The sequence below is a fragment of the Polypterus senegalus genome, chromosome 7 (assembly GCF_016835505.1).
Source record: "Polypterus senegalus isolate Bchr_013 chromosome 7, ASM1683550v1, whole genome shotgun sequence".
NCBI lineage: Eukaryota > Metazoa > Chordata > Cladistia > Polypteriformes > Polypteridae > Polypterus > Polypterus senegalus.
The window spans coordinates 115132632-115159887 of NC_053160.1; the positions used below are offsets into that span (position 1 = coordinate 115132632).

The 27256-nt window shown below is 36.6% G+C and overlaps 1 protein-coding gene across 2 annotated transcripts in view; it reads right to left on the bottom strand.

Annotated features, from left to right (window-relative positions):
* The window catches only part of focad (focadhesin), a 363839-nt gene that overhangs the window by 199244 nt on the left and 137339 nt on the right, over positions 1–27256 (bottom strand). For both annotated transcript variants that reach the window (XM_039759173.1, XM_039759172.1), the window contains 5 exons: positions 23000–23130; positions 22070–22196; positions 21735–21869; positions 17644–17694; positions 8187–8270 (listed from right to left, as the gene is read on the bottom strand). In XM_039759173.1, coding sequence (XP_039615107.1) covers positions 8187–8270; positions 17644–17694; positions 21735–21869; positions 22070–22196; positions 23000–23130 — 528 coding nt within the window. The remainder of the gene's footprint in view (positions 1–8186; positions 8271–17643; positions 17695–21734; positions 21870–22069; positions 22197–22999; positions 23131–27256) is intronic.

The following is a 27256-nucleotide window of genomic DNA, read 5'->3' on the forward strand; positions in this document are numbered from 1 at the left end:
CCCGCGCTTCGCAGTGGAGAAGTAGTGTGTTAAAGAAGTTATGAAAAAGAAAAGGAAACATTTTAAAAATAACATAACCTGATTGTCAATGTACAGTGATCCCTCGCTATATCACGCTTCGACGTTCGCGGCTTCACTCTATCGCGATTTTTTTCTCATACATGCTTACGTCACTACGCATGCGCTTTCTGAGAACTTTTATCTAAGCCCTACGATGGCTCCTAAACGTGCTGCTTTTTCTAAGCCTTCTGGCAATAAAACTAAGCGCCGGAGGAAGATGCTTACTATCCAGGAGAAGGTGAAACTCTTGGATATGATTAAAGACGGCAATACCCTACAAAAGCCTCCTCACGCATATGAAAAGAGAGCGCCAGCAACTGCCTATCAAGATGTTCTTCAGCCACACACCCAGACACCCACTGCCTACTCCTAGTACTCCTTCAGCGGAAGAAGACAACAACGCACCTGCTGAAGATACTGCACCACCTCTGAAGACTCTCCTACTGAAGTCGTGCCTTCTTAGGTTAGTGGTTGTGTGTAAGAACTGTGTGTGTTTGTGTGCAATTAAATGTACAGTACAATAATCTACTATATAAAAGCATTCTGGATTGTCCTTCCGTCCCGTGAGTGTAAAGCGTAGCGGTATTCCGTTTATTACAGACTTACTACTTGTGGCTTGAGGTACGAAGCGACGCGATGTGAGCAGAGTTCTGGTGCTCTCATCGTTCCCTTGCTTTTGTGCGCGATGTGCTGGAAAAATAGACAAAATTATGTCTCTGGAAATAATTAATGTTGATGGAGTACAAATGCCTCACCACGTAGTAAATATCAGGGGAGATGGTGCTTGCTTATTCTCATCTATAGCTTATTTAGTGCATGAAACTCCGTCTTTAGCGGTACAGATTCGGGCTGACATTGTACGACTTTGGACAGGCACTTGAGGGGATAACAAAAAAAAACTAAGGTTTTTGGGAGATGTTATGAATGGGCACTTTGATGTTCTCATTCCCTACACTTACATGCCTGATGTACACATAGAGCGCACAAAAATTGAGGATAAAAGGCGAGTGCGCCTAGTAATATATTTGTAACATCTAATACGAGTGTCTAATATATTGGGTAAAACGAGTGTAATGGTGACTAAAGGGTGTTATTTCATGTCTAGAGGGCTCTAATAATGTTAAAAAACGGATTTAGAAGGTCGTAAACAGGTTTTCTAAACACAGCGAAAATATTCGATTTATAAGTAAAGAATCCTACTTCGCGAAAATTCATTTATCACAGTAGAGTCTGGAACGGATTAACCGTGATAAACGGGGGTTCACTGTAATTGTTTTGTCACTGTTATGAGTGCTGCTGTCATCAAGGATTTGATTATCATTATTTCTTTCAATCAGGTTCGTATTTGGAGGACGTGTTGTTTTGAAGTTACATTTTTTGTTTGTTAAACGTTGTAAAGATAACAGGTTTCATTCATCGAAGTGTTCACTACGCAAATCGCTACTCGTGAATGTAAAATGTTTAACAGGCATTCCCGGTATTAACTTGTGCTAAACGTACCATGGTGTGACGTAAGGGGAGCTGAATGTAAAAAGGCAAGGAGGCTCATATTTTGAACGAAAAAGGAGAAGACAGCGAAGGAGCAGAAAAGTGAGAAGGAAAACTGTTTAAATAAAGAGCTAGGAAGGTGAATGGAAAGAAGCAGCCAGTGGTAAAGCAAGAAAGACTTCGTAATAAGGACGGTTGGGCGCACGTAGAAGGTGTAAGAATAAGATTGTTAAGCCTTATGATAATGTTCCCGCATGGAGGATTTAGAGAGACGCACTGGGAGAAGTATAATCTGAACCTCTCTACAGTTTCGTTTATTTTCGGGTTGTAATGTTCATCAAATTTATGTATCATCTGGTCCAGTGGCGGACCGTGCATTTCACACCTAGGCCTTCAGTAGTGCTCCGTCTGAATCAACCCACCCATCAAAAACTAATTTATGGTTATAAAAACCAACTTAATATGCAAAAATACAGTATAAAGAGCCGCTGCATTGCAGATAGATAACTCCTGTAGCCACATTATTGAATAGACAAACCAGGGGTGAACAAGTTCCTTTCTACTGCAGCTACAGCCGCGACACACATAAAAAACATCAATAATAACTCATAAATTTGTAATATTATTTAGGAAATTCGCAATATTTTACTCATCAAAAATTCGGATTATTTGTAAACAAAATCCATCCTCCTCTCTTTCCTCAAAAACAGTTCAATTACTCTGTCGTAAAGATTATCCATGCGCTTCAGTTCCATCAAGAAGTCCCTTTCTATCACCATCGAAGCTAATGCTGAAAGTCAAACCTGTCCTGTCATATTTCTGGCATAAGTTTTAATTTGCTTTAGGGCTGAAAATGTCCGCTTGACAGAAGCAGTGGACACGGGAATGGTCACCACCAAATATACCAATGTGTACAGCTGCCCCATGCTCTGATTCAGACTGTTTGGAATTATTTAATAAGTATTCATGGACAAAATATAATTAACATCAGTTTGTGATTCAGATATTTTTTTAGACCAGCACAGAAAGCCTTGCAGGCCCTGACGGCCCACCACTCAAGCTCATGGTTAACTCATCAGGTCTTACATCACCGGTCAGCGCCTGGCACAATTCTCTGCCGCTCTCTCCAATAAGATAACGGAATAATCTGACCATAGTGTTTTCCTCTGCCTCCGGCATTGGAAGTTCTGTGTATAATGTGAACTCGTCCTTCCATGTTCTCCATGACTTCGCCAGGTCTTTAGCATCGAGGCTTTATACCCTGCGTCTTCTCATTAAACTTGCATCTCGCGATGTCCAAGGCTTTATTTAATTTTAGCTCAGACCTGGCACTTAAAAGTTTCTCTCGCACTTTTACTGAGGGAGGGTTTCTGCAGTAGCTGCACTTATGAATATGCTAAGCACAGTCCTTCACCCGAGAATATTTACCTTATATGGGCAGGCACTCAATTACGTGGGAGGCGCAACTCCGCCTCACACGGTGACCAAGCTGCAGGCTATGGCCGTATACAACATATGGACGAAAGTAGGTTCCAGTTATGACCGTTACGCGTAGAATTTCAAAATGAAACCTGCCTAACTTTTGTAAGTAAGCTGTAAGGAATGAGCCTGCCAAATTTCAGCCTTCCACCTACACGGGAAGTTGGAGAATTAGTGATGAGTGAGTCAGTGAGTGAGTGAGTGAGTCAGTCAGTGAGGGCTTTGCCTTTTATTAGTATAGATATTAGAAATCAAGTTTGCAGGGGGATGTTCTAGTTATAGGGGACTTTAGCAACCTAAATATTAACTAATAATTATTAATTAATAATAAAAAGTTAAAGAAAAAAACATAAAAATGTAAATGTATAATCACTTAAGTTGATATATTTGAATATTTATTTACATTTTTAACTGAAATATACATCTCCAGTGTTGTGGAGAAAACTGCCAATAAATAAATAAATGGATAAAAGTTTCAAATATAAAAGAGTAACACTGATGCAGACACTTCTCTGGGCAAGCTTGAATGTCTGATTGTGGTCTGATTACATTTTCTAAGCAGAAATATGTAAAGGAATTATGCTTCTGTGTCAATTGTTAGTTCAAGAAGTAGTGTGACATTTTCACCATTCCATTGGATGTGTAGGTGGGGTCAGCTTTTGTGAAATGACATTTATGACCTTTGTTTATATAATTCAGTACTCTTCCTCCAATTTTTAAGGTAGCAAAGCATTAATCCTTCATGTTAAATTTGCACTTTTGCAGGGCTGAATGTTTTTGACTCTTTGCTTCTGGAACAAGCAAATCATGAGCCCACAAGAAGGATTGGCAATTTAAAAGGTGATCAAATCAAATCTTTGACCTCACAGATCACATAACTCTGGCTTGACCTGTTCCAGAAATGTAGTTTTGGCTAAATCCAGGTTTTTGTGGAACAGAAGTAGCCTGACTTCTGTGAATACTGACTTACTTTAACCAGATTTTATACTAATCCTGGGAATACATTTCCATTATTTGTTTTTATTTTGTTTTCATCCTATAAAGGTTGATTTTGGCTTATATCTAGTTTTACTATTTTTGCAACACCATTTGGAATTGAATTAAATGGAAAATCCTGTGATACGTGATTTAAAGTGTTCCATTGCAAGATGTCTTAAGGATACTACTGAAAACAGTAAGAATCAGACACTGTTAGGCTCACTGAGGCACTAATGGCAATGAAATAATAAATATTTTGTCTATGTAGCAGAATTTTGAACCATCTGGAAGATACTAAACTTTTTTGATGCAGTTGCATAGTACAATTAAGGTGATCAAAATGTGAAAAATGATAAAGCATAATAATAGCAAATTTTACAACCATTCTTCAAAAGAACAACACAAATAAATTCTTGCTGTTCCACCAAGTTCTCCTCAGAGAAATTTCAGAGGCTCACTGTCTGGCCAGGCACAATAATAATTCAAAGTAAAAATGGTACAAAGCATTTGCGTATCTTACATTTATCCTAGATATCACTCAGTCTTAAAGATATTTCTGCCTTTTTTTTTTTACATTTAATAATTTTGCACCTAATGAACTAAGAAAATATACTCTCTGTTCTCCTTTAAATATATGGCCTAAGCTACAGAATTAACTTCACTGCCCAACAATTTAGTATCTATGGCAAAATTACATGTTCTTACAGATTCAGTGAGTCTGAGGTGGAGATAACTACATGATGAAATGACACTTACTGTGCAACCTTACTGTATTTGTACAACAGAAAGCCATTGTGCCATACACAAAATTTCATTTGATAAAGAAAAAAAAATAATTTTTTTATATCAGATTTAGTACACATGATCAAACCTTAGCAACTCTGCAAAGGTAAATGCCCAAATATTGTTGTTTCCAGATGTCTAATGCTATTACAGGGTCACCCGAAATTACATTCAGCTCTTACAGGAAAGGTATGTCATAGATTTATACATTCAGATCAAATTTAAACAAAAGGAATATAACTGATTTTAACTATAGGATGAATTTACTAACAAACTAAGTTGATTCTTGCCCTTTTGTTTACAATTGAACACCCTAATTGAAAACATACAAGGTATAGTCACCAAGTTCTAAAACTGGTCGAAATATGGCATGGGTGTGATTTCAAGCCATGCATTTTATACATGTTACATGTAACGGTATAACAGCTTTAGCTGTGATCAAACATATTGATGCTTATTGCCCATGCACCTGCTATAACAAGTTTAGGGTGTGAGTTGATGATTTACTGAGAGGCTGGCAAAACACAATGCTTTGTAAGTGCAAAAAAGTAGAGATTTCTTACATAGCCAATGATCTGCACACACATTTCACTCAACATCACTAAACAACTTCCTAGCATGATGTGCAGAATCATACCTGCAGCACCACATGGTAGCCAGTCTTTAAACTTATTGACTGCACCTTCAATAAATACAATTTAATTTTAAACTCTTTTAATAACACAATATATTTATTTTTTTTCGTTTATGACATATAGTAGTTACATTTATAACTTTTAGACTTTTTAACTATGTCTTCCAGGCCAACCAATTATGGGGTGTGTTAATTTTCTATGAAATGGTGATAGCCACAGCATGCAGAAACTGTTGTCTACGTACCTTAATATTCTAACTTCTACAGCAGTGTAATTAACGGTAATTGCAGTATATAATGGCATTCTTATTTTAGTGTCTTGTTCAACTCCTTCACCAATTTATTGTCTTACTCTCTTCAGTAGTTCATCAAAGGAGGACATTATTAGTTAATATTTCAATATTTGGTACCATTAAAGACACATTTTTCAGGGGAACTTAAGGCAGAAAAGTTAGCTGAAATTAAACTTACTTCAGACATTCTTTGCATTAAATGTGTTCTTATGGCAAATGATTTGGTATTAGTTTACAGAGTCATCTCACCTTGATATTAGTATTTTTTTATTCATAATTCCAAAAAATATGACATCAGAAAAATGTGCATATATATTTATAGTTTCTTTAAACAGTTGTCCTATTTCCAATCCCTCACTCAATATTAGACTTAATGTAGCTACTTCTCTTTTGATTGATGTCCAATAGTTTGAGATACTCAATAAGACTTACTTTCACAATCTGTCTATAATTAAATTTAAAATTTAATTTAAAATTAAACAGTATTTCAATCTCTGTTTTTTACAAAAAAGAATGACAATCAAAAAAGCTGTCACACTTTAGTGAAGGAATGCACTAATTTATGGGTATCTTGCTCACTTACTGGCATATTTGTAGTAAAGTAAATAGAACCGTATTTAATTTGATGCCAAGATATCTAACATATTCAGTAGGTGAGAAAGACTCAAGTGAAATTCAGACTCTGATGTTAAATGACTCTGCAAATGTGGCCCCAGAATTAGGATGAATAACAGTATACTATTAAATATAATAGGTATTGAAAACATACTTTGAGGAAAAATACATCCATTAGTAGCACAGAAAGATGAATAGCAAATCTTCACATGGCACAAGGCAAAAGCCTCCTCACTGTGAAAAGAGCGAAAAAGCATGTACTGTACAAGTACCTAACAATGTAAAACATGACCTCTTATGCACCCAAAGGTAGTGTACCACTATCTCATAGTCTCACTCATCAGCTACAGTACACTGGTATTTTCAGGTACCAAGAAATGACTTCTAAACAATAATTGGTATCCTCTGTGCATTCAAAAGCAACAACAGCAGCAGTGTAAAATCCAATATATTATCAAGCTATAAGTTTATATATTCCAAGAACAATACTATACTATTTATTGAAATCATTATGTCCTTCACTAAAATTTTAACGCAGGTTTTAATGAACATTTGCAATCAATAATTAAAACATTTCCAATATGCAAAGAATAGCATGTTCCTCTAAATCCCTACATGTTCAGTTGATATCCCTTGAGACACATAAACATTTCAACAAAATAATCTATGTGTGCAAAATGGTTAAAAGTATCTATTTCCAAAATGATATCATATATGCATTCTGTTCAATGAAATGCAAAGCTTCATTTAGCTTTATGGCTTACAATGCACTTCAAAATTACTGTTATGTATATAATATAGGTTAAACAGTTAGTTAAAAGCAAAATATTCCATTGGGATAAAGAGGGATGCTAAGGCAACTACACCTGGTTGCTCTGGAAATGTATGCAACAATATGTCAGTTTTAAAAGCCAATAGACTATTTTCTGCAAGTTAACCTCTAGAGTACATCCATTAAGGTAGAGAAGTCAAACAATGGAAAGACAGCAATGATGAAATAATTGCAAAGGCAAGGATAGAATAAACAAACTCACATCTTTTATACTGTTATGGAGACATCTTGAAATTATTTCATGGGTTTCAATAATTTAAAAATAAATAACATGCACATTTGTACCACACAAACAACTAGGTTAATTTTAAGTGAAATATTCAACACTAAATTATGACTCTAATTAAAATATTATGAAATATGGACTTTTGGTCTATACTGTAGCAAATACCCATTTGTTACTATTACATTATACAATAAATTTCAAATAATGTTAATCAGATAAACTCTTTCAAGTATATGAAAGTTGTAGTAGTTCGATATTTAATTAATATACAGATGTAATCTCCTGAATTACTCAAAAAAATTAAATAGCTATACATGAAAAATATGAGGTGTTGATGTATCTCCCTTTCCCTTAATTATCAGGTTCTACTTCTACTAAATGTATACACTGACATAGTTGATAAGAATATTTAGATAATTCAGTGCCTCATGATAGGCAGCTCCTAGTTAAACAGTGCATGGTTTGAATGAGAAATATGTGTAATAAAACCACTGTTTAAGTAAGGAAAGAACATTTATCACATTCAAGTTTATTGTAATGTATACATTTGTAAAATTAAAAATGCTGTAAAATGATTAGGTTCTTACAGAACACACTCAGCTCAAAAAGCTTGGTGACTTCTCACTGGATTTTTATTTTTTGTACTTTAGCCTGTAGATGTAACACATAACTGAAAATTCTTCTATTTACTTTTTATTTGAAACTATATACTTATTTTCTATGCAAAGACCCTTGTGATGATAACATTTATAAAATGTGCTACGTAAAATAAAATTGATAGACTGACAGAATTCTTACCTGTTCAGGCAAATGAAAAATTGTGTGTTCTGCAGCAGAAAACTGAGAGAGAGACTTAAATGCACAACTTGCAACCATGGAATCCTAAAACAATTTAAAAAAATAATTCAAACTCATGTAATCTAATCCATGTCAAGTGAAACACAATACCTCACTAATCAAACCTTTTTTCTGCTTTTTTATTTCTATTGCCAGTTTACACCATTAATCCAGCTGTTTTCCTTCTAATGCCAGCTTCATGGATTTCAATACCATGGCAGTTCAATGTCTGTGTGGAGTCTGCATATCCTCCTCCCTATGGTTGCCTAAATTTTTTTCTCTAGATACCCTGGATTTCCTCCCACATTCCTAAAAGCCATGATGCTAGATTATGTAGCTATTGTAAATCAACACTGTGTGAGAGTGCACCAATAAATTTTGTAATGGAATACAATTTTAATACTTACCAGTAGCTCAATATCGGCAGAACAAGTTCAGGTCTCTGTGATTGTAATCTGTCTACCAATCAAAAGTATTAGAACACCTCATTTTCTCCATTTTTATTATTTTTATTTAATCAGTTAAAATGCAATGAATGACCTAAAATTAAGAAAATGTAAGCAGTAAACTGCCAAAGCTTTAAATGTAAAATTTAGGTTAACAAAAACTGAAAAAACAAAATACCAGAATATTACAAATGGGCCTTCTTCAGGGAACAATTAAATAGGTTACAACCTACTGAAGTTCTCCAGCAATTAAAGTAAATTAAGCCTTGCAAGTTAAAGTAAATAATTTGTGCAGGTGTCTCAACTTCTGTTGATGACTTAAAAACCCTGTATCTGTCTTAAAGCAGAGATGGAACAGATTGTGTTACTACACACTCTTAACACTAGAATTACCAGAGCCTACGAAAAAAACTCGTAAATCCGTCCCACCTTAAATCGCTTCTTAAAATCGTTCACAGCTCTCCACCAGCACTTTTGTCATCTAAATGTGCTGATAAAATTAGGCTGCAAGCAGCCGGCTATTCTATCCCCCCACCGACTTACCATACCATACCATACCATATTTATTTGTTGAGCGCTTAAAAACACAGCATTACAACTGACCAAAGCGCTGTACAGTTACAACAAGCAGGACTAAAAGCAAAATATTAAAAATAAACATTAAGAGAGAATTAAAACAGAGATACTAAAAACAGGTCAAGGGACCAAATAAAATAGAGAAAATAGCAAAAGACAAGTGGAAAATGAAACAGGTTAAGAATTAAAAGCCAATGTGAAGAAGTGCGTTTTTAGGCGAGATTTGAATGTGGCGACTGAAGCGGCTTGCCTAACCACTAAGGGCAGGGAGTTCCAGAGCCTGGGTGCACAGACGGAGAAAGCCCTTTCACCACGAGCTTTAAAACGTGCCTTGGGAACGGTTAGGAGCAGCTGATCTGTGGATCTAAGAACACAAGGGGGATTGTGACAATGGAGCAAGACACTCAAATAGGCGGGGGCTAGACCGTTTAATGCCTTATAGGTTAGGAGGAGAATCTTAAAATCGATTCTGAATCTAACCGGCAGCCAGTGAAGGGTTTTCAAAATTGGTGAAATGTGTTGGATTCTGCTACTTCCAGTTAGAAGCCTTGCAGCCGCATTTTGAGCCAGTTGGAGTCTAGAAAGTGTGGCTTTACTGATACCAAAAGGCAGGAATTAGAGTAGTCAAGCCGGACGTAATGAATGCATGAATTACTGATTCCAGGAGGTGGTTAGAAAGAATAGGCTTGAGTTTGGCGATTCGCCTTAGATGGAAAAAGCAGGATTTTACTGTGCTGTTGACTTGAGCATCCATTTTCAGGAACGTATCCATTTTGATTCCAAGATTGGAGACAGACGAAGTTACTGGAATGGGAAGAGAAACGAGGCCAAGGGGTGGAGCCTGTTTGCAGTCGGGACTAAAACAATGACCTCGGTTTTTGAATCGTTCAGGTGAAGGAAGTTTACAGCCAGCCAGTCCTTAATGTCAGATAGGCAGTCGAGGAGAGGTTTGGTGGAGTCAGTTGGCTTGAGGGAGAAATAAATTTGGCAGTCGTCAGCATATAGGTGATATGAAATTGCATGCTTTCTAAAAATTGCACCTAAAGGCAGGATGTAGATTGAAAAAGTAGTGGCCCTAAAATGGAACCCTGGGGAACCCACATGGGAGTGGGACTGATTCAGATGAAAATCGTCTAGAATGACTCTGAGAGTCCTGTTGCAGAAATATGACCTGAACCAGTCGAGGGCTAAGCCAGATACACCAGCCCAGGATTCGAGTCGGAGATCATGATGTCGTGGTCGATTGTGTCGAAAGCAGCAGATAAGTCGAGAAGAACCATAACCACGTGGAATCCTGAGTCCAATGCCAAAAGGACGTCATTTAGGACACGTAAATGCGCGGTTTCTGTGCTGTGTTGGGGCCTAAAGCCTGACTGAAAAGATCCATTACCTGATGGTCCTGTAGGTGATGAGTTAATTGCTCATAAACTACTTTTCTAGTATTTTTGACAAGAAAGGTAGCTTGGAGATTGGACGAAGATTGGAAAGAATGGCAGGGTCAAGATCAGGTTTTTTCACAATTGGATGTACAACTGCGTGTTTGAAAGCATGAGGAACTATAGCCGAGGATAGACTACTAGTTATGATCTTTAGGACATCATATCGAATCACAGGAAACACATCTTTCAGCAGTCTGGACGGCACCACATCGTCCGGAGAGCCCGAAGGCTTCATTGAGGCAACGATTTTTCCAGATGGGGAGCGAAATAGGTTCAAATCTGGTGAGGGAACCGCGCAGGAGCGCTAAATCAACAGAGCCAGAAGAAGAAATGGAGATCTGGGATCTAATGTTCGTGACCTTATCCAGAAAAAAACGTGAGGATCTGATTACAAAGAGCAGTGGAGGCAGCAGAGAAAACAGTTACGGCTGGAGAGAGGACAGCATTTAGTGTTTTGTATAAGACACGTTGATCGCCAGAGTTTTTTGAGATGATGTCAGCGAAAAAACGGTTCCTTGCACCTCTGACCGCTCTCTGGTATTGGGACCACGCGTCACTCATGCAGTCGAAGGTAACAGTGAGACCATCTTTCCTCCATTTACGTTCTAGCCGCCTACAGTTTTGCCTGATGGAGCGAGTTTGTTCATTTAGCCATGGGTCATGCTTGACTTTGGATTGTCTCCGTTTGAGTGGGGCTACGACATCCATCACAGAACAGCAGGAAGTGTGGAAAGTTTGCAATAAAACATCAGCATCCGTGGATTCACATGATGTGGAGATTGGTGAAAAGCAGCTGTAAAATCTTCAGCAGCAGAGAGGGGAATGACACGGAGGGACGAGTGGTGGTGGATTTACCATGCTCAACAGAGACCAAATCCAGATTAAACAGAACAGGCGAGTGATCAGAAAAGCTGGGAGGTAGAATGTCCAAGTCACTGATTCTGAGACCGCGAGAAAGAACCAGGTCCAGTGTGTGAACCTGTCCATGTGTTGGTCTGTTCACTAGTTGAGAGAGACCAAAGGAGTCAATAATGTCCAGAAAGTCTTTTGCTAGAGGATTAAGGGGACAGCAGACATGGACATTAAAATCACCCAAACAAAGGAAGCGATCATATCTGCAGGTAATATCAGCCAGGAAAGCTGCAAATTCATCTAAAAAGTTCTTATTGTATTTTGGAGGGCGATAAATGAGTGTGCACAGCAGCGGTGGTGAGCAGACTAGTTCAAACATACTGAGCTCAAAAGTTGAAGGGGAAAATGAAAGGGGAAAGGAAGGGCGGTTGCAAATAAAATCAGATTTAAATAAGGTCAATAAGCCACGCGCGCGCTGCGCCTCGGCGTGTTGATAAAGGAACATCCCGGAGGCAAAACTTCAGTGAGTGGGAGCGCCTCGCCCGGTAAAAACCAGGTTTCAGCGGTACATAAAAAATCCAGGCCATTAGAAAGAAAAAAGTCTTTCAGGATGAAAGTTTTGTTCACGACCGATCTGGCATTTATCAGCGAAACGAACCGGCTGGGAGGACGCCAACAGAGACGCACCAGCCGTGGCGGTTGATATTGTCATGATACGGCGTAGGTTGTTAAAGTTCACCCGGCGGCGGTGACGGAGCGAGGCAGGGAGGTACATCGGAGCGTCCGAGGGCAAATGGCATTCCGGCAACATTACCTCATGTTGGGAGCCTGGAGAGTTGTTCCTAGAGAGGATCCGGGAAGCTCGGAGCCGAGCCCTGATGCCACCGCTTACCCCGGCGGCGGCGTTTCCATCGGCGACCGCCAAGCCGTAGGCAGTGATGAGGAAAGCTGGGACTTCCTCAAACAGTCGGCCAAAGGCTTGACTGAACTCAGGGGTCAGATGTTGAGAAATCCCCACACTCGCTCAAGAGCCAGAAGGGTGAGGCGATCATAAGAAATGATCGAGTCAAGAAGAGCATCACAGGAACAGGTAAGCCGAGGAAAAAGCAGGACTAATAAGAAACAAAAAAGCCAGAGCGGCTGACGGCGTGCCTCAACAGTCGGCGCCATCTTGTAAAAAAGACTTAGAACGTGCGCAAACTTCTCCCAGCTCATGCCTTGATTGATTTTCTGGGAGTGAAGTGGAGTTTTAGAGTGGACTTTAGGCTTTAGGAAGTAAGTAAATAAATAAAGGTAAATCGTGTCATAAAGTGATTTCTTCAAAACGTTGAATGTTATTTATTTGGCACGGACATGCTCAAAAAATACATGTGTAATGCCACAAAAAGTGCATGCAGACATGTCCGTGCCAAATAAATAACATTCGACGCTTTGAAAAATCATTTTATGACACGATTTCCCTTTATTTATTTACTTACTTCCTAAAGCCTAAAGTCACAAGTAGTGTGCAGAGGGCATGCTCAAAAATGTGTGTAATGCCACGAAAAGTGCCTGCTGACACTTTAATATGCAAGCAATGGTATGTGCATTCTTGCTCCGATGTAGAAGGGAGCCGAGTTTACCTCTGTTATAGCATGTCTATGTGAAAACAGCAGTGTCAGATGCAGGGGTAAGTTGTGTTTGTGAACGCGGCTGAGATAATAAAACTGACTAAAAAAAAAAAAAAACCAAAGCTAACCTTTACAAGTATCATAAATTACACCGGCCGTTACAGATTGAAATCAAATGTATGTTTTTATTCTAAAATAGTAAGACTAAGAGCAGTTTACTTCTCAAAACGGAGTGGTGCAGGATCGAACTCGCGACCTTTTGATTCCCAGTCAGCAGCTGATTCCATTGTGTCACGGAGGCAGTCATAATAAACGGGTGTCAATGTCGCATGTTAAGGCGGCTTTTTGTTTCTGCAGTTACATTTTTGAATAAAAGCGCAATTGTGTTAGATTTCTATCTTTTGTGAAAGTATTTCTTTGATACTTCAGGCTTCATACATTATATAGTTTATGCCTACATTTTGTCATCTACTAGTATAATATAAACTACGTTTGTGTTTTAACAATGTGTTTACACAGATTACTGTAGAAACGGAACAGACATGAAATGCGTGTGTTCCAAACAACGATCTATTATTTCCACTCTAAAACTCCACTTCACTCCCAGAAAATCAATCAAGGCATGAGCTGGGAGAAGTTTGCGCACGTTCTAAATCAGTGGGGGGATGGAACAGCCGGCTGCTTGCAGCCTGATTTTTATCAGCACATTTAGATGACAAAAGACGCTGGTGGTGAGCTGTGAACGATTTTAAGAAGCGATTTAAGGTGGGACGAATTTACGAGTTTTTTCGTAGGCTCTGGTAATTCTAGTGTTAAGTACTACTTAGATAATATTTCCATGATAATGAGAAGAAAATGGCTATTAACAAATTAAATGAAACAGAGCATTATTACTCTTAGTGTAGGCGTTTCCTTTAGAGAACTTGCAAAAATATATATATATATATCAAAGTGTCAGTGAATAAGGTGGCCTACACAATCCAAAACTAAGGTGTTCTAAAACTTTTGACCAGTTTGTGTAGGTATATCTATTTCTGCCATTTTTCTGCTATTTCAGTGTTTTTCAATGTTTTTTTTGGAAATTTTGTTTCACTTTCTTGTAAACATAAAGTACTACATAATTACATTTTCTAAGTACCATAAGATTAAAGATCATGCATTGTTAACAAAAGTAGAGATTTAATGCAATCAGTAGCATGGAACTACCTAACTTTCAGTTTTACCACTGTGCAACATATAAATGCACAATGAAAATCTTGGAAAGCTGCAGAAATTCATGAATCCACACCAGTGTGGCTTACAATGAAATCAAATTCTGCTCTAAATCTTTCTTATATGCCCTGCTTTGTGCTCCATTCAGTACAGGCCGAGTATCCCTAATCTGAAATGCCTGGGACCAGAAGTGTTCCAGATTTTGGGTAATTTCAAATTTTGGACCAGTGTAGTGTCCATAATGAAATATAAAGGAGACACGTGATCAAGTAGAAAAATGCAACCAAACCAGCTAAATGAATCTCAGACATATAATAATTTGTATCACCAAGCTGTTATTATAACAACAGGTATAATATAATTATAATGTAAGGTGACATGACAAACTTTAAAAGTGACTAACATTATGTACAGACTGCATTGTAGTTCCCTTTTAATTAAGCCAATCCTACATATCTGAACGAAGAATGAAACTGGATGTAGCACTTTGCTGGTCGGTTAATGGCTTCCAGCACAGCGAGCATGATAAGCTGAGGCTGGGCCCCAAGATTTTCTTGCCATATCGGCGAGTTGCTGAGAAGTTACAACAGGTAGCCTATATAAAATGTTGAAAAAACAAAAATGTTCTTCAGTGCAAATACATGGAACAGACCCTGACCATTGTTGTCATTTCCCAGTACATCCAAAAGGTTGTGCACTGATGGGTCAGAGTTGCCATAAATATACGCATGTTCTCCTGTCATGTTTCCATGTAAGGCTGCATATGCAGATTTTGAACCTTTTGTGTGTATACAAGTTCTAGAATTCTGACCACTGGTGTGCAATTTTTTTGTTAATCATTTCTCTCCCTTGTGCAGCATTTGTCTTGTATCATGGCGCTTTACAGTGGAAAAACAACTGGAATAAGAAATGGTGCTTAGTGATTCCCGCTGCTTCACAGAGGATCTAATCCCTGATTGTAGATCTTATTTCCTAAATTGATGGTGCTTCAAGGGGGACAACTGTTGCAGAAACACCCTAAGCCGTCAACCGTGTGTCACAAATTGTGGCACTCGAAGCTTCATAGGGGACTAGACCCGACCCTGCTCAGAATGAAAGAATCAGTTTGAAATCTGCACATATGTTGTTTGCAACCATTGAGCAATTTAAAAAAAACTAGGGGCAACAAAGTTTCAGATTTTGGAATTTCACATTAGTGATAGTTAACCTGTACCAACTACCTGTATAGTTAGTTTACCAGTAAACCAGTCATCCACCAGTTACTTAAAATATGCAATCAATGCAGGACATCAAGGTAGAGAAGCTCTTATCTGTTACCCCATATAAAAAAATGACCTTTTTTAGCCATGTTTGATCTCAGTCTTTAACTCATGCAAAATGCAACAGATTAAGACACTTAGATATCTACAGTATATAATGACAGATTATTTGCATTTTAAATTAGAAAAAAATAAAACTCTCTTAGAGGATATGTTCAGAATCTTTTACAACATGGCAAGAATTCATTAATATTATTTCAGAGTAAGCAGGCTGGACCTATCTAAAGATATTAATCATTTTTTAAATAAAAAATCTGTGTCTCTCTTGTCCTTCCTTTGGGTAGGACTTTATTCTCATTTCGGTTTTTTGTTTTTTTTTTGCTTGCTTTATGTTTCTAGTTTTCATTTATTTATATTGTACCCAGTTAGAAGTAAATGTATCTGGAAATGTATTATTTTTGGTTAGTAGAATGCTATTATAATATTTATGCTTTCAAAAATAAAATATTAAAGAAAAAAAGAATCATGGCCTTGTCACGGTCTATGTGAAATTTACATTTTCTCCCCTTGTCTGCACTTATTTTGCTCTGGATATCCTGGTTTTCCTCCCAAAAAGGTTAAGACAGAGAAATTGTTTACCATAAATTGGCCAGTTCTGGAAAGTGCTGAAGTGTGCCTGAGTGTGCCCAGAAAAAGACTAGTGACCTGCTCATGACTGGCTTCTGCCGTTTCACAGATTAGGCCAGGATAGACTAAGGTTATGACACTGTTGACAACAGTGTTTCCAGAAAGACTCCTCAGACCTACTGAGAAAGTTCTTAAACGCCAAGAAGTGTACCACCATAAGAGGACCAATGGATTGTATAACTGGCCATAACCACACCTACATGATTTCTTTGTACCATCTACAGATATGTTATGCCCCTATACATTACTGTGTTATGCCTCAGATTAAAAGACGACAACTCTTAAGGTGAAACTGTTTTCTCAGTATAAATTATGACCTCTGACATTAATCTTTCACCAGCACTGAGTACATTTGGACTGATATCAGTACAGAGACCCTAATTTCTATACACTTTCTTTCGCTCATTTGCACAAATGAATAATACACTAAATGCTTAAGAGTACAGGATTTGCACATGAAGACATTGTGCTCAAAATTCTGATCCAGACAGTTTTCCTCCACCAACACAGCCACAGCAATAGATTTCATAATGTGAGACTCCATCACATGTTACAGTTGGTCAATTCAGCTTCTCATTGTGAGTAGTTTGACTGTATAAGAATATGCCACATAAATCCCTTCACCTAACCTAAGATATTTTATGAAAGGCCTGGATGGTGCCATGTTTTAGCAAGACAATGCCCAACCTCACATAGTTGTTATGTCTTGGGAATCTTGCAACTCAAACATACTTCTCCATTTAGCCATGTCATCCAAGCTCTCTTCAATATAGGCCACTCCATATCCTCTGTGGACCACTGTCTCTAGAGCAGTTGCATAATACCTGGATAGGTGTGCTCCTGCATACCACTACATGACTAAGTATCACAAATATGACCAATGCCAACCACGGGAGGTTCATAATACACAATTATTCCCATATGAAGCCCTCTTTGGAATTCAATATAGCAATAAGTTGCTCTGGTTTTAAATCATTATTGCCATTTCTGATGATGGATTTCATATTAGCTGCACCACTGAATCTGGGTGAAAATAATTCTTGTTAAAGAGAACACGAGGGCAGCAGGCCTCCTTAAATCATATTTTGTTAATTCAACATCTGACCAATTACAGTTAATGCAACGCAATTTAATTAATATTTCTGGATGACTATAGATTCCAGTGTTATTACAAATATTGTTTGATATTAACACACATTTTTGTTAAAGATGTCAATAATAAATATTTATGAATAACATATTAAAAAAGAACCTTTTAAAAATATTTTCAAATTCATAAAGAAATTAGCAAAAAAAGCAAAACAATGTACTTGCAGAAATGTATAGTGAGTACTCACCTTATTACGAGAATAACTCCAAAGAATACTGACTACTTGTGCTTTAAATTTCTATGGACAAAAAGAATGAATCAAATATAAGACATTATAGCAGAGCTCACAATAAAAATGCTGAAAAAGAATGATTATTTAGCTATAATTTAAGCACAAATAATATTCAAGATTAACAACTAAAATACAAATGAAAACTAAAAACATACAATAATACAACAGAGCACCTCTAAATTATTATTATTACCATTTATCTGTTGTTTAGTAGTACTAGGGTGTTGTACCATGTTAGCCAAGAGACCTGAGTTGCCTTGAAAGCTTGCATATTGTAATATTTTTAGTTAGCCAATAAAAGGTGTCATTTTGCTTGACTTTTCACTCTGTTGTTTAGTGACAGATTAATTACATTTGTTTGAATATTTTAAGTGAAGGAAAAATATTTGTGTGTGTCTCTAACCTCTAACATAATAAAATATGTAACAAAAATGCATAATATTATAAAGACTAGTAGTACAGAATTCTACATAAAGGTGACAAACTCTGTAAGTCCATGGCAAACTAGATGGTCACAAAAAGACGGCTTTCTCATGATCCAGATATATTTACAATGTAGCTCCAAATCACAACGAATCAAATTATAGCTGGTTGCAATTTCATTATCTTTTTCAAAAGTTCCTAGAGCCAGCAGGGGAATTTCATGGAACACTTTGTTCCTGCTTAACAGGCTAACCTATCAGTGCTAGTCAACCCATTAGGCAACATAAGTAGCTGAACAGGATACCATATTCTGGATAGCACCAATTTAGCAAGCCAACTTCTTTGTGTCAGGGATGGTGCGTGCTACACTCTGCATGTTCCTTGCACACTTATGAATGCACACCAAGATGTAGGAAAAAACATTTGTTTCTTTTTCAAGGATATGTTCCTACTGGCAGATCCAGCACTCTTTAAACCCTTTACCAATATCCCAGAGATAAACATGTCCACCGGTAGTTATGCTCACAATGTCATTCCCAAGTTTAATGGCCTCTATTGACCTACAGTTAGTGATGGAAGGATTGTCAAACAGCATTTGCTGCAGAATTACAGGTTAGAATTCTAGTGATAGTAAAGTATACGAAGATGATGATTTTGCATAAACAATTTTAAAAAGTGCTTTGGGCAACTTTGAAAGTTGCCATTCACAGATCTCTTGGGTGAAAGGCAGATAAATCATGTACAGATGATAATTTACAGAAATTCAATCTGTTTATAGATGATGGCAGTTAGCCAAAATTGTGAATGAGCTAAACAGACATACACAGAAATGTATCTAGCACTACACATTGAAACTAAATTTCAGAGTGCTCATTTGGTCTGATGTCAGTAATGATTTCCTGGCTTTCCTTACACTTGCATATAATAGTTCAAGCATCTGATGTTGAAATGTACAAAACCCTTTACTCAAAAAACACCTTATGGACAATCATGGAAATGGATCACAAGTGAAAAGCTTTTCAGCTTACTTGCAATTTGATGAAACCTTACCTGTCACTATGCACAAATGTGAGGAATCCTTTTTGAAAATAAAAATCTTTTCTATGCTTTCCATACATGAGCAGAACACTTCTGTTGGCAAAATACAAAGTGTACTCAGCTGGGTCTATCTTTGTACACTAAGCAACTGGTAAATTTTGTTGGGAACTGAACAAAAGCGCCCAGAGTGTGAAAACTGGTTAAAAAATAAACCTGCTGATGTAAATTTTACTTTTATTTTTTTTTTTACAATTTTTTACTTTTGCTTTCATACTTTTCTTTAACTTAACAAGTAAAATTACCTGAAGTTATGTAAATACATTGGTATCAGAAGAATGTTTTTATAAATCTCTAGCTGTTTCTCATTGAAAACAAATAGTTGATGTATCAGACTATCTTTGTATTTGATATTTCACATGATGTATTGTGCTCTGACAGCTATCAAGTATACTTTTAAGCTTTGTCATTGCATACTCTGTTCTCTTTCTTTATCATTAATAATTTCATATGCCTTTTCACTTGTGTTGCTGCCATCTACAAGCCTATGACTTATTCAAATGCTACTGGCTCTTTTTGTGTAATGCCTATTTAAGGTTCATGTGACCCCTAAGCTTTGACTTTACATAACAGATTTTCCAGGGTTCCCTCAAAACACCTATGGAGATCAAAACCAAGGGACTTCCTTCTCTTCTAAGTCCACCCCAAATTCTGTAGTGATCAAAAAAATTAATAAGGCAAAGGCTGCATAGTCAGCCTGAAGGTACTGTAATGTCATAATAATTAATCCCACTACTAAAGCATGCTGCAGTGAATATCAACCATTAGGTTACTGGTAGTATTTCATATTGTGATGTAATTAAGGGCTTTGCAGCAAGGAGATCTAGCAAGATAAAACAGTAAATAAAGTTCTGAATGTTATGTCAGTCCTTAAATATTGTTAAATGTCAGCTGTGAATGCTCTGAAATTATTGTGTTATGTTTAAGTAATACATATAAATTACATAGTACAAGAGATAACTTTGTTCTTTCATTTATTCTTAAATTCACATATTTTTAATCATGCATTTGCCTCAAAGGACCTGTTTTAAGATATTTTATTATAATTATTAATATTATCATCATCATGTTTACACTGCATTTTTACATTTGTTGTTAATTAATTTACTTTGGATAAGGTATGTGTGTGTGTTTTTTTTAATGAGGGTTTGGAGGTCAGGAATGAACCTTACCTAGGGCTCTACATTGGCGTCGACCTGCACTGCAACCTATGTTTACAGTGAGGGTTCCATTTAGTTTCATCCCAAAACGTTATGCAGGCAGCAACATGTCAAACACCTCACTGATGCTATAGAAGCCTTTTTTAAACACATAACTTGTTTGTTTTGAAGTGCTTTACTCTGTGCCATGTTCACCTTTATACAGTAAAAAAAATCACTGGGTATAAAGATGCAGATGCAAACAAAGTGCACTTCTTGCAGTCTGGAATCATGATAATGTTGACTGAGCCTTGAAAACTTCAAACATCAAATAGGAGGGAAGAAATGGCCATCACATAGAGTGTTAAACAGTGTCTGACTACTTCTAATATGTACGGGAAGAAGTGAAATTTTGGAAACAGTTGATGGCAGATGCAGATGAAGGAAGATGCATGCATAAATGCTATGCAGAATTACCATTAAGGATATATTGAATTTAGCCATTTTTTCTAGTAAACAAACTTAGCTTCACAAAGCATGATTCATGCACAAATGAACATAGATATTAATAGACCAATAGCTATTCTGTTCTGTAGCTATTAGGACTAAATGCTTCTAGCATTACATAAGGAAGTAAAATAAGGAAATTAGTATATAGGTATTCCAGAAATCTAGAAAACCCCTTCAGTATTTTGTAGGCACCCATAATGGTAGGAGGTGTGATGGTTAAAAGCACGATGCCATCCAGTTTACAAATAATTTAATTCATTGCAAATTCTTGAATGGGAATACTTTTAAACAAATTGTCTAAGTATGGTGGTCCTACTCTTATTTCAGCATTTTTTTTAGATCAACTTGCTGCTAGAGTGACATCAATCTAAAATACATACATACATACATCTTACGATGCCATTCTTTTTCATTTCATAAAATCTTTGGGAGGTTTCTGTTTAAGAGATGTGTTGTGCTTTATACTGTAGTAAACATTGACAGGCATGTTAGAATGCAGAATCTCTCTAATGGTGGAGTATATTACACAACAACTCCTGTCATTCAAGAAGCTATATCAGGCTCCCATTCCTAAATTGTGAATAATAATAAGCTTGCATATAACATTAAAAAAATCTATATTTAAGAAATAACAAAAATAAAACAATTTACCTACATTTTTTCTTTATTCTAAATATGTTTTTAGAATTTTGTAAACTTTTACTGCTTACCAATTCACTTATTTTTACAAAAGTAAGCATTATATTTAAGTTATTCAACTACAAGTAGATTAACCACATATCAAAAAATTTCAAAAAAAGCCAGATAAGCTTTTCTCTTATAGTACATGTCAAAAACAATATAATAAGCAATGATGTGGAAAAATGAAGACTGAAATACCTCATACTCCTCGGTTTTTACATCAAGTGAAGGAACAAGTGCAAACAGATCAGTCAAAGCTTTAATAACAAGAGGTCGAGAATCACAACTTAGTTTTGGAGATAATGCATTCCATGTTGAACGAATGTCAACAACCTATAACCAAGTACAACATTTTAGTGTTTAAACAGACAGAGTAGATTTTACCAGACTACCTTTAATTCATTTTCATATATAAGGCACTGTTTACTCCTGGCATATTTTTGAAGTTACACATGATATCATTTATATACACACAATCATGAATAAATTTTAAATATCAATATTATGGACAGTTAAAAGAGCAAAATTCTTACCTCAGTCTGACACAGCTGACACAGACCATCAAGTGCTAATGCAGCAGGTGTAGCTTGGTCAGATTTGTAACACTTATTCAACATTTGAGAAACTGCTGCAAGCATGTCGCCACCATGCTGGTAAGGTCTGTGAATAAAATTGAAAGTAAACAAAACTCTAAAAAAAATTATAAGTGAAAAATATTGCAGGCTGGGCATAAATCTCGAATCTTAAGATTGCCAAATCCATTACAGAGTTTGATAAGGGTAAGTTCCAATGCTGTAAAAAATGTCTAAGTAAATTTTTATTAAAACTTCTATAATATTAAACAACATTAGATAACAATTCTTTTGCACATGAAAAGCAAAAACAGACGCTAGCCCTCCCAAGAGCAGCAAATCAGCAACTATTCTGAGCAAGTACAAAGTATTACTTTTGGCTTTCAAATTTTTATCAAACTACATTATGGTAATAAAATTCAAGTACTGAAAAGAAAGCTTTTCAAGTATGTGCCTGTTGCCATGAACAAAAAGGCCATTTGAAATATTAAATTTAAATGGATGATGTAAGTAGCAAAAAGCAGACTAACTATAAATCCTCAGAGCTCTTTAAGATGTTTATATATGAGTTAGGAAATTTAGTTCTACAGTTTGTTCTTTTTATGAAGAATGTATTATATAATGTGCTTTAAGATAATAGTATGTATTTGCATGTTTAAAAAATATAAAGGGCAACAAGATTGGATCTTCCAGATATAAGTGCTATGGTATGAACAATAACCACATTTGCTGATATTAGACCAATGGAATTTTTGGGTCAGATATCTTAATGTTATATTCAAAAAATATTCTTCCACTTATGTTCTCAGAATTTCAAAATGCAAAATGTGACTTTACACAGAAGTACTAATGTTTTAAAAGGCAGTATTTGGTGGCCTAAAACAACTTTACCTTTCTTTACAGATATCACGGATACAGGCAGCCTTTGCTACAATTTGCTCCCACTGATCTTCCTTTGCCATAGATGCAGACTGCTTCTCTAATATTCCCATGAACTTCTGCAATTCTGGATATACACGGTCCTATACAAATATTGAAAAAATATGAAAAATCCAAATTGTAAACTTGGTTAAAAAAAAGTAATAATAATTACAAATCCTGTGTCTTCAGATGACTATATTTGGCACCAGTTCTTCTCTCTTTAGTTCTTTTTTTCATTTCTCTTCTCAGGTTCATTTTCTTGCCCCATCCTCTTTCACATTAGCTTAATAACCAAACCACTGTGTATATATCTTTCATATATACACATCTTTCATCATAAAATTAATATTGATGTGTTTCTCCTTCTGCTGTTACACCATGATCTGTGGCTAAAATAGAATCAACATTCTTCTGCTAGTTAAAAAAAAAACAATTAAATCTTTGTTTAACAATGCGATGCAATGCAATGGTGTTGGCATATCAAAGTGAAGAAGAGGTATAGTATGCACTACAGTATGTTGTATACAGTACAGAATACGAGCACTGGGATTTTGGAATGCAGGGAGTATGAAGAAAAACGTCACTAGAAAATCAATATATTACTGTCTGGTTACCAGTGATTATTACTGTAGTTTCAGTAATGCAACTGAAATTTTGCACACGGCAAAAGTCGAAGTAGAAGGATGGGCATCCTGGCCAGGTTGATTAGTGGAAGTTTCCCCTGCTAGAAAGCTCCCCTGTCCTAGAATTGCTTCCTGATTACAGTGCTGATGTGCCGGAGGCACTCCAGGGTCCAGGTTTTTATAATAATAATAAAAAAAAAAGGATTTACAATCAAGAGGGGAGAGGGAGGGGAAAACCTGAAACTTCACTGGAAGCAATGGAGAAGAAAAGAGAAAGAAAAGGAACTATGTTTTATGTGAGTAGAGTGAGTGAGTAGCCTGTGAAATGGTACATTTTTTATTAAATGAACCTACTTTATTTGGACCCAAGACCTTATATTGCTAGTTGTGTCTGGGGTTTGGGGTTCTGATACATCCCATGGAGTCCACAACACACAAAACAAAAACAGATGACAGACAAAACAAAACACCCGACCATTGAAGAAGAAAAGGTGCTTAGTTGAACTTCAGTGGTAATTTAACTTCTTGAAACTGACGGCAGATAAGGCACAGGTAGCACACAGTAAGATGAAGTGTGTGGTATAACAGGAATACAAGATCATGGGAAATTTTCTGGGCTTAAGCAGAGTTCCTGACTCAAGGTTCAAGGCTAAAGGTTGCTTTATTTAGTCATGTTTATACAAGAAGATATATCTGCCTTCTTAGTTGCATCTAATAACAAGACAGAAAGAAATGAAACAAAACAAATAGAGACAAGACAGGTTAAGGTAAAGCAGTTTGATAATACATATTTACACAAAAATTGCTACAGGATACATATCAAACCATAATAGTTTTCTACAATATTCCTCATTAAAAAGTCGTAAGGTATTAGGAAGAAAGGAATTTCTGGAGCAATTTGTGTGGGTTTTCAAAGCGACTATCCTTCCTGATTTACTGAAGTTAAGTTCTACATGTAATGGATGTCTGTCATCAGTTGAGATTATTTCCAGTTTCTTTAAGATTGTTCTCTGACACACACTTGCCAGATAAGCTACATTAGTCCTAATAACTTTAGCTGCATGCTTAGTAATCTGCTGGAGATTTGTTAAATCTTGCTTTTTTAGACCACTAAACCAGGCAATGAAACTGAAAGTGATAACAGACTGAATCATACTATGATAAAAGGACAACATGAGGTCCTTGTCTACTTTAAGTAGTCTCAGTTTACATAGGAAAAATAAACAATGATTGCATTTAAAGAATATATTTTTGCATTTGCATTCCACTTAAGATTGTTATCTAAGTTAGTTCCTAAGTATAAACTAAGCATAAACCATTTTATAACAGACTCAGTATAAACTATTACACTTATTTATTAATTTTTCAAACTGCTTATTCAATACAGGTTTGAACAGAGGTGGTGCATATCAGTAGCAATGAGTGTAAGTGACAAACTAACCTCAAACAGGGCACCAGTCAATCACATGGAAAACTTAGTTGCCAACTATCCTAACACAGACATTTTAAATTTAACTAAACTAAGTCTTAAAATGTTGCACATTTTCAGAGTGTCATTGCGGAATACAGAATGTTGTTACAGTGACAAAGTGAGAAAGAATAATTGATTAGCTTTCATGAATTTTCCAAAGATAACAATATGTAAATAATACTCACCCAGACAACAGTTTTTATATGAAAATTATAATATTTATTTTATTTAATAAGAAATGTATATGATATCAGCAGCTATATCAGCTGCACTAGAACAGGTCATTCACCTGAAGCTAAACATGTTCAGGCCTGGCCAATACTTGAATGGGAGACCTTCTAGGAAAAGCTAGGGTTGCCGCTGGAAGAGGTGTTTTGTGGGGCAAGAAAGATAAGCTTACCTTACAGTTTGCGTTTGTGTCCCAATTCCCGAGTGCAGAGATGGGGACACTGTGTTGTAAATATGACACAATCATTAAAGATCCCTGGGCATCTTTCTAAAAGAGTAGGGTTTATTTTGATGTTCTGGCTAAATTGCCCATCATGGGCTCATCCACTCTGGCCCCCTAATCATCCCCTGTATCTAATTAGCTAACTGTCTCTCTCACCGCTTCACCACCTAATAATATCTGGTGACTGCGCTAGCACAATAATGGTTGCCGTTGCATCCTCCAGGTGGGGTCTACACATTGGTAGTGGTGGAAGGTGTTCCTCTTTGACTATGTAAGATGCTCTAAGTATCAAGAAAAGCATTATATAAATGCAATTAATCAGTTATTATTTTGACAGTGTTTTTCATTTTATTGTGTTTTTCAATTACTTGCCTATAATCAGAGAAAGTACACAGATAAACTATTTTATTTTTCTCTTTTCCATTACCTTCTGCTCAATAAAACCAAACTTAACCATATACTTAACATTAGATGAAAACAAATTTAAAAAATACATATGATGATCTGCAGTGGGCTGGCACCCTACCTGGGATTTGTACCTGCCTTGCGCCCTGTGCTGGCTGGGATTGGCTCCAGCAGACCCCCGTGACCCTGTGTTGGGATATAGCAGGTTGGACAATGACTGACTGACTGACAGACATATGATGATTCCAAATTGCCTTATATGTATGTGCATGAATGTGGCCTGAAACTGACTGGTATCCTTCCCAGATCTGTTTCCTGTCTTTCTGTTACTGACATCAAGCTAGGCTTTGGCCTCTGCAACCCTGAACTGAATTCAGTGGGTTTGAGGATGTAATAGTTACATTATATACACCTTTGTGAGTTCATTAAGTACCTGCTTTAATAAAATATTTGAAAAGAAATTGGATAACAAAAAATGAATAACTTACAATTACTAATCTACTCTGTTCTGCAAATCATTTGGATGATGTAAACAGAAAAAAAACAATCTACAATGTAACAATGAGCTGACAAGGCAGAATACAACTCACAGAACTAAGCAAGAACTTCTCTTACCAGAAAGGACTAGCTTCTAAATAATAAACTGGGGTGGAATAAATAAATTTTAGCCAATGCAGTCCTCCTGGACCAAACTTCAGGAACCCTGATAAGTGAAGCGCATAGAAACATGTGTAATGTGACAAAGCAGTAACAATTCACTTGACAATTCATTGTTACCAATCTCTGCAGATTCATTATTTTCTTTATAGCCCACAGCAAAACATCCAGGAATAATATAAAAACAAAGTAAATCTCAACAAATATGAATGGGGTAAATTATGTAATGTGACAACTGAAAGATTAATATTAATTTTATCATTTATGAGTGCCCAGAAGGGAGGACAGGCATCCTGGCCGGGATAACAGAAGGTTTCATACCTGGCCAGGAGGCCATAATGGAAGGCCCATGAAAATGGGCATACCAGTAGTAGGTCATTCAACCACATGGTAGGTGGCAATGTTCCTCAGGGCTCAACCTGATTAGGACTCCTGCAGGGTTGCATGGGAAATGGAGTCCAGAAATGCAATCCTGTTGTAGTCTTTCGGGATGGTCTGAGGGCGCTGCTGGAAGAGGACTGTCCTGGTTCCCAAACAACACAGAAGTACTCCTGACAACTCAGAGAAGAGACCAGAAGCATTTCCCTGGTTGACTTTAAAATAAAGCCTGCTGTCTCAAT